This window comes from Phodopus roborovskii, unplaced genomic scaffold (assembly GCF_943737965.1).
Source record: "Phodopus roborovskii unplaced genomic scaffold, PHOROB, whole genome shotgun sequence".
NCBI lineage: Eukaryota > Metazoa > Chordata > Mammalia > Rodentia > Cricetidae > Phodopus > Phodopus roborovskii.
Window position 1 is genome coordinate 17,836,242 of NW_026126485.1, and position 15,777 is coordinate 17,852,018.

At 43.0% G+C, this 15,777-nt stretch overlaps 1 protein-coding gene across 1 annotated transcript; it reads left to right on the top strand.

Annotated features, from left to right (window-relative positions):
- Nucleotides 1-2,553: 2,553 nt before the first annotated feature.
- On the top strand, nucleotides 2,554-10,704 carry Ucp1 (uncoupling protein 1). The gene is made up of 6 exons (XM_051194913.1): nucleotides 2,554-2,788; nucleotides 3,482-3,680; nucleotides 6,207-6,407; nucleotides 6,512-6,613; nucleotides 7,507-7,687; nucleotides 10,511-10,704. Exons 1-6 carry the CDS (start codon nucleotides 2,663-2,665, stop codon nucleotides 10,623-10,625), a joined length of 924 nt encoding a protein of 307 aa, XP_051050870.1. The 5' UTR covers nucleotides 2,554-2,662; the 3' UTR covers nucleotides 10,626-10,704.
- The last annotated feature ends 5,073 nt before the right edge of the window (nucleotides 10,705-15,777 follow it).

Sequence of the window (15,777 nt, forward strand, 5' to 3'; positions counted from 1 at the left end):
GTGTTCTGCTCCATCCTCTAGTTCATCCATTCCACCTTTAACACATGCAAATAGGTGCAGTATGGAAACACAGTCAGTACCTCCTACATCCCGCTTCTTACAAAGTTTTGTGAGCTGCTTTTACAGCCCAGTGCAGAAACTCTGCATACGCCCACTGCATCTAGTGCCCCTTGTGAAGGTTTGAGCAGGAGGTGACAGCAATGCACACTATTCCCAATGTGTCAAACAAGGGGAGCTGGGGCTCTAGCTATCCAATGCTGCCTTGCTGATCACTATGTAACATTTCACTTTTGTATTGTTCTGCTTTGTCTGAGACAGAGTTTCCCAAGTTGTGTTTGAATTTAACATCCTTCTGCCCCTGCTTCCAAGGGACTAGGATTGTAGGTGTGTGGCCTTGTACCCAGCGACATGCCACATGTTGGGGGAGGGTCAGTAATTCAGGACAAGTCGGGTAGTTATTCTTTCTACTCACATCAACAGAGATGACGTGTTGTATTGAACTAAGTATCTGAAGGTCCAAGGTGATTGCTCTTGAGTTGTTGGGGCCTTGGTGAGGGACAGCAGAAGGGCCTCTTGAGCATGACATCCACAGGGACATCTGATTTTTTTTATATGGAGACCCAGGGCTCCAAGTACCTTTTTGCTTAGACCATAACTCAGGGCTTCCTTATGGCTTGCTCCTTGTCACCCTTCTCAATCCCACGGTACCCATTCCCTCGTGACGAGATCCCGGTTCTGTTACCTCCACACTGACGACCTCCAAGTACCTCTCAGCTTTGATTCTCTGCAAGTAGCATGAAGTTTCCTACGGGAGCTCTTTATGAAAACTGTGACACCATTTTCTCCAAATAATTCTAAGATGGAAAGTTATCATCTTATGAAGGTTAAAGAGAAACCTGCCAACTACTTTGTGACAATCAGATGGCAACATCACCAATACAGCTGTCATCTTCTTTAATGTAGCATCATCTTCAAACATTATTTGACTCAGTAGTAAGCCTTCTGTATTATCTGATTAGATGTGCCGTTCATCTGAGCATTTTATCATCTGTAAGCCTGGAACAACGCAAACCTACAGATTCTTTGAGTCCACTGTTCACTATGGTTTTTTATCCACATATCTTCTCAACTTCTTGCCCCTGTCTCTCCTTTCTCCCCATCCTTCAATTTCCCCGGCCAACAAAAGGTGTTCTGCTTCCCCCAGTATTTGTGTCTTTACACACAACACTGAGCTGCCTCTGTTGTTCATCACTGCTTTCCTGGGTCAAGCCCCAGCAGTCTGTGTCATTGTGGAAGCCCCTCAGTTCACACACACTTTTTCCCTCAAGTGTGGTGTCTGGGGAATTCTGTCTTACATGTCCCACTCCTGGAGATATGCCTGAGTCTGTTCACTCTCCAGGGGGCCATGTTAAATAGCAGAACCTGGATACTATGGGAGAATGCAGATAACACCCAATGGCCCTGTGTGAGTCCCAGCCTGCTCTCTTTCTCTCATTTTCTTAAACGGTATTTTAAAAGCTGTTCACATAAATAAATACTCAAAATAAATCTTTGCTCAAAGACAGACATAAGAAAAACTTCTTACCCTTTCTACAAGGCAATATTCCAATGTCAGAACTGTTACTAGAGGTAGCAGGATCTCAAATCTGGGACTAGATTTGACACAATCACAGACCAAAGCTGGAGGACTTTCTCAGGGTCATAAAGCTGGCCAGATGGCAGAGTCAGGTCAGCTACCTTTGTCCCTTCCAATACTCCCAATAAGAACTAACCAAAAGATCAAGGGCTGTCATTTCTCAGACTGCAGAGTTCGGCAATAAGCTTGCTAGCATGCCTATGAGCTCATCTGACATCTGCCTGCTAAAAGTGATCACACAAGACACTTTCTTGTACAAGTTTAGAATTTAGGGTTTGCACAGATCACACACAATACACAAGCGCACGCGCTCACCCCAGTCTGAAGTTGGCATTTGAAAAGGAATGTGGAGAAAGGGGCATTCAGAACTGAAAAAGAAAGGGAAGCCCAGAGCTGGGATGTGCGTCCTGCACCCTAGCCTTTTGTGGGAAAGTTTGCTGCGGGACTTTGCGCCAGGGGCAGGATATGCAGTCACCCTGCTCTCTGTCCGGGTCAATGCTGCCTGCACCTTCGCTGAAGAGTAACAGAGGTACAACACGTGCAGTGATGAGAGATGAGGCTCCTTGGTGTGTCCTCGGGTATCACCGGGGACTGGTGCCAAGCCAGCAGTGCGGGCCAAGGCTTCGGGAGTGACGCGTGCGACTTAGAGGCTTCCGAACCCCAGGGCACGCCCCTTGTAGTGAGTCCCACTAGCTGATCTTGGGAGACTTGACCCTGCTCAGCCACTTGCCCCTAGCCCCTCCTCCAGCGATCCGGCTATATAGATCACCGCCCCGCAGGCTGGAGTGCAGAGGTGCCGGCAACCTCGGCTTAGCGGGTCCTCCTGGCCCAATCAAGGGGAAGGGACACAGCTCACCTTTGAGCCCCGCGCGGCAGTGCCGGCTCCGCAGTATCACCACCCGCCCCGGGTGGCTGTCCCAGAAGTCAGAAGTTCGGGGTGCCCACACCAGGCAGCAGTGCCTCTGTAACTTACCTTCAGGGCTGAGTCCTATTCTTGTGCTCGCCCTCTCAGCCCTCCTAGCCAAGATGGTGAGCCAGACAACTTCCGAAGTGCACCCCACCATGGGGGTCAAGATCTTCTCAGCCGGTGTGGCGGCCTGCCTGGCAGATATCATCACCTTCCCGCTGGACACGGCCAAAGTCCGGCTTCAGGTAGAGTCCAATGAAGTTGCCGAGGGCTCTCAGGGCAGAGGGACTGCTGTGGGCATCCCACTCTTTCTCATGTGGCTCTGTCTTGGGGCTGGGTGCTATAGGAAAGAAAGTGGGACCCCTTTCCCAGGTTTGCTGAAGAGCTGCAGGGAATGGGTTGACAGTGACCTCTGTCAAACCCTCAAAATAGCTATGGTGTCTGGAGCAGGTAGGGTACCCTCAGAGTTTTCAAGCTTGGCGCTTTACCTTTCTTTGATTCTTCGAGGTACTATCCCAATCTATGCTTAGGGTCTGCGACAAGTTCCTGGGGATACCTTGTTCAGATGTTCAGAGCCTGCTTTGTAGCCAGCCCCACCCCGAAATAGATAGATGATAGACAGGTAGAAAGAAAGATGATAGATAGAGATGATAGATAGATAGATAGATAGATAGATAGATAGATAGGAAAGGAAGGAAGGAAGGAAGAAAGGAAGGAAGGAAGGAAAGAAAGAAAGAAGGAAGGAAAGAAAGAAAGAAAGAAAGAAAGAAAGATGCAGTTGCATGCTGGAAAGGTTGCTGAGAAAGGCAATTTTAAGAAGAGCCAAGAACCGGCAAGCCTTGCCTAGGATATCTCCATAGTCTTCAGTCCTCACTGGATATGGCACCTTCCTTAATGGACAGCCACTTCCCTCTGACCTGCACTTTTCTGATTTCCAGATCCAAGGCGAAGGCCAGACCTCCAGTACCATTAGGTATAAAGGCGTGCTTGGGACCATCACCACCCTAGCAAAAACAGAAGGGCTGCCGAAACTGTACAGTGGTCTGCCTGCTGGCATCCAGAGACAAATCAGCTTTGCCTCTCTCAGGATTGGCCTCTACGATACTGTCCAAGAGTACTTCTCTTCAGGGAAAGAAAGTAAGGAGTGCCGGGGGATGGGGGCTGTGCGCCAGACCACACTCTATTCAAAACCTGAAAAATGAGCAATAGTATAGTTGCCTAGCATGGGCTAGGCTCTGGTTCCATCCCAGCAGCCCAAACTTACCCAAAGTAACGCAAAGTGTGCTGAGTGTGCTGGCATTCATAACAAATTGTCAGTTAAAAAAAAAAAGTGAATATTTGCACTGTCTCTTTTCCCCCTAGAAAGAAAAGGGGATATGTAAATTTGTTTTTCACATGCAGGTTTACACTTGTAAAAATCAACTTGCCAGTGAGGGGAGCTTTGTGTCTCTTCACCTAGATAATAAAGATAGGCTGTAAAACAATGCTCAGTGCACACTTCCCCAAACAGCAGAGTCCCAGAGAAGCCTAGAGAGCTTGTGCAAAGTCAAAGAGAGACCACCACACTCCCCAAGTCTGCATTCGTGTCTAAGTAAAACTCATCCATACAGAACACCCAATGTTCAGGTCTAGGTGTTTCTAGATAACATTGCATTGTCATATTTCTAGAGATAAAAAAGAGGAGACACACCTAGAATGGCCCATTCAGGTGGTTTTCTGCAAATGTTTTAATCAATCACTGGGCCTGCTAGGCTCTAAACTAAGCAGATATATTCTGAGAGTGTTATGCTTTATCCTTCTTTGGTTGATCTGTTCTGTTAAGCTTTGTTGTACTGTCATGGGCAGGAAACTGTGCTAGGTTGGCCAGTGATAGTTGTCACTCTAGACAGGAGCCCCATTTCAGCTGACTACACAACCATGACATATGCTGTGTTGCAAGTCACTGAAGAATGGGCACAGGCAAGAGGCATGGTCATGCAAGACTCTCAGAGTCCACATCTGGAGTGAGTCCTGGGAGAGCAGTAGGAGACTTCTAGGGCCAGGAGCAACATGACAAGACTTGTCCTTTCCAGACAAGTGAAGACTATACAAAAATCTCAGTGAGAAGCTGAGTAGAGATTCAGGGCAGGGAGAAGAGGTGCATGGGTAAGAAGGGACAGATAAGTCCAGAAAACAGGAACTAGACACAAAGGGCCTCCCTCACTCTTCCCTCTAAGGAGTTTGTATTCTACCCATACAGTGCTGAGAAAGCACTGAAAGGCTGAATGCTAAGCAGGCCATCAGTTGTAGAGGCAGCACATACCTGGAATCTCAGAACTTGGGAGGCAGAGACAAGACAATCAGAGTTCAAGGCCAAGCTGAGCTACCTAGAAAGATTTTGTCTCAAAAAAAAAAAAAAAAAAAAAAAAAAAAAAAGAAAGAAAGAAAGAAAGAAAAAGAAATAAGGAGCTGGGGATAGAGTTCAGTGGTGGAGCTCTTGGCCTTTGGTTCAATTTCCAACATGACAAATAAAAGTTCAGCAAGTGTCATAAGCATATTTATACTGCAAAAGATTACTTTGGCAGCAGTAGAAAATATGTATATAAAAGTTATGTCAGGAAGTCAGAAACGGTTGTGGTATGCCCTATGGCATACAGGGAAGAACCAAGGTGCCAATCAGAATGCTTAAAAACATACAGTTGACTAAATTTGGTGAAAACTAGAAGTAAGGCTTAACATAGAAGGAGGAATGCAAGATGCTTTCAAGTGTCTGAATAAGTACATTTCTTGTGGGAGAGAATAGGGAAACTGTCTTAGGGAGGGGATGAAGGCAGTGTTAGAAGCATCCAACCCCTGGTGAAAGCCATCCCCAGTGAAGGCGACTGCAAACAGATAATGTCACCTACTTAAAAATTGTCCATTACACTCTCAGCTCCTGGCTGAGAACAATGAGAGAAAAGTACAGCCATATCACAACTAAAAAGGGCCACTGTCTCCAGCTCTGTGTGTGCTCTGTTTGCCCAGAGCTTTATCAATATGAACTCACGCACCCTGTGAGTGTGGTGCTATTATTACCCCTGCTTTATAGAAGTAGAAAGACCACAGAAGGCCTTAATAAGTGAGTGTTCTTCAAATCTGACTATATATATATTTCACTATAGGAATGAATGTTGGGTTTCAGGATTCATTGAAGTTTTATTAAATGATATCGGTCTTTAGCAACAGACTTTTTTTTTTTCAAAAATTTAATACTGGAGCTGGGAGACATTCATGTTCCACAGCTGACTGAGTACTAGGGAAGATGAAAAGACACAGTGTAAACAAACTAGAGCTAGGAGAAATTCAGGCAGTAACTCTGGCAAGCACAAGGACCCAAGTTCAATCCCTGGAACTTTCACCATTACCCCAAATCCAGGTGACACCAAACACCTGTAACCCCAGTGCTCAGGAAGTGAGTTCAGAGTACTGGACCATGGTGGCCAGCCAGACTAGTCTGCTAGTTGCCCATTAGAGTTGCTGTCTCAAAAAAACAAAACAATGGCTTCCTGAAGAAAGATGGGCAGAGGTTATCCTCTGACACACACACACAAAGACTGACCACAAAATTTAAAAGATATGTGGATGAGTGGGGGGGGGTGGTCTTGATTTTCTTTTCTTAATCAATCTTTTATTCTTCCTGGATAGCTCCTCCCACTTTGGGAAACAGGATCTCAGCTGGCTTAATGACTGGAGGTGTGGCAGTATTCATCGGGCAACCTACTGAGGTTGTGAAAGTCAGACTCCAGGCACAGAGCCACCTACATGGGATCAAACCCCGCTACACGGGTACCTACAATGCTTACAGAATTATAGCCACAACAGAAAGCCTGTCAACACTCTGGAAAGGTAACTAACTACCAGGTGGACTTTCATAGTAATTAAGGCCCATCTACCCAATGAGCACCTTATCATAAACTTCATTTATCAAATGTTGTCTTGCTTCTCTCCAGGAACGACCCCTAATCTGTTGAGGAATGTCATCATCAACTGTACAGAGCTGGTAACATATGACCTCATGAAGGGGGCCCTTGTGAACAACCAAATACTGGCAGGTACTTCCCAGATACAACAAGCATGTGTACACCTTCCAATCTCAGCTGGGGGTCCTAAAGCCTTAATCCTTAATTAATTCCTTAATCCCATCTTTAGAAACTTGTGTGTATGAGTGTGTGAGAGAGAGAAAGAGAGAGAGAGAGAAGAGAGATAAAAGAGAAGAGAAAGACAGACACAGAGACACAGAGAGAGAGAGACAGAGAGGCTCTCAGACCTAGCTGATCTGGAACACAGTATGCAGACCATGAACTTGAATTCCTCCTGCCTCTACCTCTGCCTCTTGAGTGCTGGGTTAAAAATGTGTTCCATCACACCTGGCAAATGTAATCTTTAAGGGAGAGGAAAAAAAAAAAAAAAAAAAAAAAAAGACCTAAAGTTTAAAAGCTGTGTTGGAAACAGTAAAAGTGCAAAGGGATGTTGTGGCGATATTCTCCGTTAATACTAAGAAGCGAACTTGTATTAGGATGATTCTTCTCCCTAGACAGCAGAAGCGGCAGTCAGTCAGGAATGGCTTACACACAGAGTTAATCACTGATTTCATATAAATCATATCCAAACTGTTTTCATGGACACAGACAGTCTCCTTTGGTGACTGAGTTCAATGAAACAGTATTGGATGCTTATGTACCAGGCATGACACCAGATCCAAGGCAGAAAGAAAACAGTGCTACCCTAAAGTAACACACCTACAAATAGATCTGCTGTCATTGTGCCATTTACCATCAGCCACATTTTTCTAGCACAAGTATGCACTTGCTTTTTATATGTTAATCCATTTATAATACATCATATTAACTTCCTGTTACTAACAGGTTTATAAGTGCTTCACAGGTAACTACAGCTACAGGCAACTCTAAGTGTGGTGTTGATGTGTTTCACTGGTCCCTTTCAGATGACGTGCCATGCCACTTACTGTCAGCTCTTGTCGCCGGCTTTTGCACCACACTCCTGGCCTCTCCAGCAGATGTGGTAAAAACAAGATTCATCAACTCTCTACCAGGACAGTACCCAAGTGTCCCCAGTTGCGCAATGACCATGTTCACCAAGGAAGGACCAACAGCTTTTTTCAAAGGGTAGGCTATGAACTTCTGTGTCTATACAGTTGTGTTTAAGGTGCCTGTAGGGCATGGGAACACTGTCTCAGCAAAACAATTGGTATTTAGCCTACCAGGCCTGGTCCATGCAATGGCCTCAAACTATGTCTTTTCCTTTTCATGAACGTCTTCAATCCACCAATCCCATTATGCCAGAAAATAAAAGTGAATCACTCACTTTTTTGTAATGCTTGAAGAGAATTAAACCCAGAGCCTGCATGTGCCAGGCAAGTGTCTATCACTGAGCTATGTCCGAAGCCTAATTTTTAAATTTTCTTTTAAATCAAAACCACAGAAGATGTTGCTTAGATAACACTCATGTCAAAAGTACTATTGAGACATAAATCACATTTTCCCATGAAGTGATGTTATATTATATTATATTGGAAGTCACTTCCCTAATAAAATACAGTATGACATAGTTTTTAAATACATTCAACAAGTATTATAATAATATAAAATAGTAATATTTTGTAACCTTTTGAATTGCAAAGCCATGCACCAAGATTTATAAATAAAATATGAATGTATCATGCATATTATATAAAATCCAAGTCTATCTGTTCTTATGATACATTAATACAAATAATAAACATTATAAAATTAACTTAAGCCAGGTGGTGGTGGCACGATTCTTTAATCCAAGCACTTGGGAGGCAGAGGCAGGTGGATCTCTATGAGTTTGAGGCCAGCCTGGTCTACAGAGTGAGTTCTAAGACAACTCCAAAGCTACAAAGAGAAATCCTGTCTCAAAAAAACAACCAAACAAACAAAAAAGATAAAATTAACTTAAAATGGATATATCTTATAAATTCTTAACCACTTAATAATTTAATGTTTTGCAAATTTAATTTTAAATGTTGCTTTTCAAAATTTAAAATACTTTTTACTATGGGATAGTCTTGACAGATAGTGCTAAACTGAGCAAGCTGCACTGGGTGTGATGGCATGAGTACATCCCAAAACATGGGAGGCTAAGATGTGAGGACTGCCGTGAGTTCAAGAGCAGCCCGGGTTACAGAGTGAGTTTCAGACTGGCCAGGCCACATAAAAAGACCCTGTCTCTAAAATTAAAACAAAGACGGAGGAGATGGGTCACTCTGTGATGCACTGGCCACATGCACATGAGGACTGGAGTGCAGTTCTAGAACCTGTATAGAAAGCCGAACATGGTGGCACATGCTTGCAATCCCAGTGCTAGGCAAGCAGAAACAAGAGGTTCCCTGGTGCTTGCTGGCAGCCAGGCTGGTCTAATAACTGAGCTCCATATCTCAGGGAGAAACCTTGTCTCAAAAAAAGGGTGGGGGTGGATGGCCAGGCTGAGACGCACCTTTGACAGGATTGACAGGGGAGGCGGGGAGCTAATGTTAAAGGCTGAGGAGTCCGAGGAAACAGAATGCCACGGGAGTCTGACAGTGGTGATCCCTACACATTGTACATGTACTTATTTGTTTGCTTTCTCCACCCCCTCCCCTTTCTTTCTTTTTCCGAGACAGGGTTTCCCCATGAAGCTTTGGAGCCTGTCCTGGAACTTGCTCATGTAGACCAGGCTGGTCTCAAACTCACAGAGATCTATCTGCCTCTGCCTCCCATGTGCTGGGATTAAAGGTGTGCGCTACCACCGCCCAGCCATTGTACATGTACTTAATGCTACAGAGTTTTACACTGAAAAATGGCTGACATGCCAATTTTATGTTACTTTTATCTTTTCCCAAGAAAAAACAAAAAAACACGCATCTGGGAATAAGGAGAACCTGGAAGAGTGAAAACTCACCGGGGAAGCTGAAAGCACTGGCACAGGCATGTAGCCCAGCACTGGGGAGACAGGAGTAGGAGTATTGATTGCTAGAAGTCTGAAGCTAGCCTGGGCCACACAGGCCACTCTGGACTGTACAGCAAGACCATCTCTCAAAACTAAAACAAAACAAATAATAAAAACAAAGCTCATTGGGAGATACTTTTTGCAAGAAAGGCTTCTTTTAAAAAATTAATTGAAAAAAAAAAAAGTCTATTCAAGGCCAGAGAAATAGTTCAGTGATTAAGACCACAAGCTGTTCTTCCAGAAGACCTGGGTTCAATTCCCAGCACTCATATGGTGACAACCATCTACAACCATTTACAACTCCAGTTCCAGAGGATCAGATGCCCCTCTGGCCTTGCCAAGCACCAGGCATGCACATGATGCACACATGCAGGCTAAATAATGTCACACAAGATTGTTTCTAAAATATCTGTTCATAGTAGATTTAAATGTCAACACATTTGTCTTCTGCAGTAATCCACTGATATAAAAGCTGTTCTGTTTGCCTTATTGGAACTCCCCAAACCTGGGACTGACCAAGCCACATTCAGGCTTTGAGAGTCTCTCAAGTGCTGTGGGGGAGTGAGGGGAGACAATGCTGGGCTCCCCGCCTGGCTGCGATCCGCATGCTGGCTGAGCACTTCGCTTCTTCCCCCTGCTTCTTCTCCTAACCGTTTCCTACTTCCTGTTTAGGAAGTAAAGTGAAACAGACATTTCTTTTCCCCAAAAGGGAGGGAGGTGTTGCTGGACACTGCCATCTCAGGAGGTTTGTTCTAGCTCTGTGGGAGGGAGACAGGTAAGACTGGTGTGAGTGTAACCTTGCAGTGAAGCCACAGACCTAGAAGATGCCTAGAGGCAACCTGGTTGTTAGTAGAGGGAAGATGAGGGTCAAGTACTTACTTTATTTTATTCTTTGTGTCTTATGACTCATTAGCTGCTCATGGCACCCAGGCGTTATGACTTTCGAACAGCTAACCAGCTGTGTCCTGTGTTTTCCCCAGGTTTGTGCCTTCTTTCCTGCGACTGGCATCCTGGAATGTCATCATGTTTGTGTGCTTTGAACAGCTGAAGAAAGAGTTGATGAAGTCGAGACAGACGGTGGACTGCACCACATAAGCAGCTTGGAGAAAATGAACAACAGTGGGTCCCTATGCTTGGAGACCATAAATAAAGCCAACCAAACCAACCAACCAAACAGCTCTAGTCACTTATTTACCTTAAAAGATTGTTTCTCAAAGAGAATTGTGAAACTGCTCCTAATTTATTTTAAAAGGGGAACTAACACAAACATGGGATTTTTATCCTCATGGTCATAAGGAGAGAAAAGCATGGCATCATGTATACATGCTGACAGAATACTGACACATAAGGTACTGCGTTTAACTGCCTTTACAGGGGTGGGATTGTATGGGTATAAGTAATTTTAATTACAGGTCAGACTGTTGGAAAGGAAGACTTTACAACCATAAACACTTACAAACATGAAGTTATCAAAGAAAATATTTTATTTATTAACCATAATTCACAACTAATATAATCAATAAAGTATTGCTAATTCCATCCAAAACTTGTCTTTTAGAGTCTGTAACTGGATTTAAGATGTTGGGTTCAATTAGAATATAGAATTGTACCCATAGCAAGGGAAGATCTTTGGAATCAAAAGCACAGAATAACTTGGTTCATGCAGATGTCTGGAGTCCACATTTTCTATCATCTGTATCTGAACAGAAGAGCTCAGCTATTGGCCAGGCTACTGAGCTGGAGGAAGAAAAGACCACTTAAAAGGAAGCTTTGACTGAACTAACCTGAGCATATCCTTACAGGGATTTCAGGAACACAAACAAGTCCAATTGCTCATATTTGAGCCTTTCACAGTATATGCCACTGGGCACAGCAAATCACACGGCCAAGCCTAGTGTGGATGCAGCAGGGAAATGTACTTTGTAGTGAATGGGTGACCCATGAAATTGCTTCCTTGAGCATACAGATAGAACAAAAGAAAAATAAAAATGCAGAAATGACTCAAATGGAGTCAAAATTTTTTAAAATTACATTTTAATATGCCATCCAAAAAGCTGCTAGACAAGCTTCAAAAATGTCTAATGATCTCTAAAATTACCTAGAACTGTGCTGGCTAACTTCAGTCTACAGGACACAAGTTAGGGTGATCTGGGAAGAAAGATCTTAGTTGAGAAAATGCTGCCATAGAATTGGCCTGGAGATGAGCCTGTAGGTCATTTTCTTGGTTGATGGTTGATGTGGGAGGGCCTAGCCCACTGTGGATGATGTCACTGGTGGTACTGACTTAAGGAAAGAAGAATCCAAACACCATCATGGCTGACTAGCTAGCCTACTGGCATGAGTGCACACGTTAGGTGTGCCATCAAGGAGTTTCGTTTGCAGCTGATTGCTACACAACACTATTGTGACATCAGCTGACCTACACAAATTATAATAGAGGCAATTCTTTTAATTTGGTCCCTGTTGAATGGCTTATCATACTTGTATGTTTTAGAAATGAAGATAGCCACTATGAACATATTGGCTTAATGATCTTAAAACGTCATTATATTTTGTGTTGTGTTGTGTGTGCTGGTGGGTATACTGACACCATAGCAGCTGTGGAGATCAGGGAAACTTGTCAGGTCTCCTCCACCATGTGCATCTGGGGACCATCATCAAGCTTAGTGGTGGGAGCCTCTCATCCATCTCACTGGCCCTCATGTTTTTAAAGGTACTTATTTTATGTGGACGGATATTTTTCTGCATGTATGTCTGTGTGCCATGTGTGTACATTGCCAGAGGGGTGCTGAGTTCCTTGGAACTGGGGTGGTTGTGAGCCACCATGTAGGCACTGGGAATCAAACCTGTACCCTCTGAAAGAACAGTTACTGCATTAACTGTTGGGCCATCTCTCCAGCCTCCTAGGTGTTTGTTGTTGTTTGTCTGTCTGTTTAACACAAAAGGGTGCTAGACTTCTGTCAGCACTTTACAGTACCCAAGACCATCAAACAACTCTTACAAATACTAATATGGGAAATTATACTGGCCTTGTCCTAGGCATACACTGAACTGGGCCATTGTCACATATTAAAATGTCATTAATTGAAATATTTAGTATATTTTAAAATTGTTTGCTAGCACTTAATTTTGGATTATTTCATCTAACATATTTTCACATTAGTTATCCTTTTTGTGCTGTTCTTTGGGCATCAACATTACAGCAGCTTCATGAATTGCAGCCTCTACATTATTTGTAGCAGTTTTTTGTTTAGTTAATATTATTTTTAAAGTATTATTTAATTCACCAATCAGGCAGAGTTTTCAATAGAAAGCTAAATTATTTTGTTGATAGCTGTGCTTAATGGTTCTAGGACTATTATTTTCCTTTTTGCAGTTTTGGTAAGTTACAGATATTTTAAATAAATTATTTAAATTCATTTTATGGGCATTGGTGTAAAGGTGTCAGATCCCTTGGAATTGGACAGTTGTGAGCTGCCGTGTGGTTGCCGGGAATTGAACTCAGGTCCCCTGGAAGAGCAGCCAGTGCTCCTAACCACTTGAGCCATCTCTCTAGCCCCAGTTACAGTTTCAAAGAATTTTTTGTATTTCATCTAAGTTTCAAATTTTGACAAAATTATTCTTCATATATTTTCATTTTACCATTTGTAGGATCTGTAGTAATGTCCCATACTTCATTCTTGACATTCTTTTCTTTTATTCTTGTTTAGTATCATCAGTTCATTAGCATTTGGGCTTAAAAAGCAAAAACATTTTAACAAGTGTTGGTCCTAAAGCACAAACATAGGCAATAGTTAGCAACCTAGGACTCCACTTGGTTCTGGCTACACACACACCACTATAAACAATGGTAATCCCTTAGTGACCTAGGATCCTCACCTGCATCAAGCTGCACACACACACCCCACCAAACAATGCAGTAAGTTCCTCCTCCTCTGAACCACCTCTTAGAGTCTATTCAATTGCACCTACAGTCATTCAGGTATGAGGGGAGTGGTATTCTGACCTAAACTGGTTTTGTGTGCATGAACAATAGGGCTGTGTCCTCTAAGTAAAATTTTAGGGATAACCTATTTTTGCCATTACACCCACACATAATTGGGCATGTGTATATGTGGTTGTTTGAAGAATGGTCCCATAGGTTCATATATTTGAATGTTCAGTCTGCAGCTCATGGAAGTGCTTTGAGAAAGACTAGGAGGTGTCCTTGCTGGAGGGGATATGCCACTTGGGGTGGGCTTTAAGGTTTCAAAAACCCTCAGCATTCCCAGTTAGCTCTCTTTCTCTTGTGCTTGTGGATCAGATGTAAGTTCTCACCCACTGTTCAGTGCCATGTCTGCCTGCTGCCATGAGAAACATGGACTAACTTTCTGAAACTGTATACAAGTGCCCAATTAAATGCTTTCTTTTATAAGTTGCCTTGTTCATGGTGTCTCTTCACAGCAATACAACAGTGACTAAAACAAGATGCTTAATACTAGAAACTGGGCACCTTTTGCTTTATGTCTGATATCCACTTATGAGTGAATAATACTGTATTTGTCTTTCTGAGTCTGGGTTACCTCACCCAGGATAGTTTCTTCTAGTTCTGTCCATTTGCCTGCAAATTTAGGATGTCATTATTTCTTACTGATGAGTAGTATTCCATTGCACAAATATATCACATTTTCTATATTCATTCTTCTGTTGAAGGTCATCTAGGTTGTTTCCAAGATCTGACTATCACAAATAATGCTTCTATGAACACAGTTGAGCCCAAAAGTGGCATTGCAGGATCTTGAGGTAGGTAGATTGCTAATTCTCTGAGAAATTGCCATACTGATTTTCATAGCGGCTACACAAGTTTGCACCCCCACCGGCAATGGAGGAGTGTTCCTTTCTCCACATCCTCTCCACTATAAGCTGTCACTGGTGTTTTTGATCTTAGCCATTCTCATAGATTTAAGATGGAATCTCAGAGTGATTTTGATTTGCATTTCCCTAATGACTAAGGATATTGAGCATTTCCTTAAGGATCTTTATACCATTTAAGATTGTTTTGTTGAAAATTCTGTTTAGATCTGTACCCCATTTTTAATTGGATTATTTGGTAGTTTGATGTCTAGTTTCTTGAGTTCTTTGTATATTTTAAAGATCAGCCCTCTGTCAATCCACAACCCCAGAGAAGTTAGAACCCTCTCCCAGGAACAGATGGAAGCAAATGCAGAAATTCACAACTAACCAATGGGCCAAGCTCCTGGAGTACAATCAAAGTGAGGGAGGAGCGATAATATGAACAAAGGAGTCAAGACAATGATGGGGAAACCCACAGAATCAGCTGACCTGAGCTAGTGAGAGATCACTGACTGAGGTTTGACAAATGGGGGACCTGCATAAAACCAAACTAGACTCCCTTAATATAGGTGACAATGGTGTGACTGGGACAATGTATGAGGCCACCAGCAGTGGGTCCAAGATCTAATTCTAATGCACAAACTGACTTAGTGGAGCCCATTCTATATGGAGAGATACCTTGCTCAGCCTAGACACAGGGGTGTGGAGGGTGGAGAAGTGCCTTGTTCCTGCCTCAATGAGATGATGGAATAACTTAGACATTCTAGGAGAGGCCTTACCCTCTCCAAGGAGCAGATGGGGGTGGGGGGAGTGGAGGGATTGGGAGGAGTGACGGTAGGGGGAACTGGGTTTGGAATGTAAAAAATAAATCTTAAAAAATATTTTAAAAAGCATTAGCTGCATTAAGGAAGGAGCATGCACAGTGAGCAAAGGCTTCTGTAATCTAAACTTGTCAATCAAGAGAGAAGCAAACAAACTATACACTTTAGCAGCCTGGCCTTTCATTTTTAGATCCTATAAAAAGAAGCTCTGGGCTTCTTTACAGTTTCAGGGAAAGAGAGAGCTAACTGGGAATGCTGAGTGAGATGCCAAGAACCTGGAAACACCTGAGCCAATCCTAGCTACTGACATCAAATTCTATAGCACACCTATAATCTATCTACTGTTCACATTCTTCTTCTTAACAGTTTTTTTCTCTATTGTCACCTATTTTGTTTTTGTCTATGAAAACCTTTGAGCTGGATGCTATGTCTTCCATTTTCACCCTTTCTATCTTGCATTTACAGGCAGGGCAACTTCAATGAGTGCTGCCGCAGCTTCATCCAGATTGTTCTACATAGTTTATTTCCAAATAAAATGTATCTACAAAACTGCGTACTGGGATGCTATACAATTATAAAAATCTAGTCTTAAT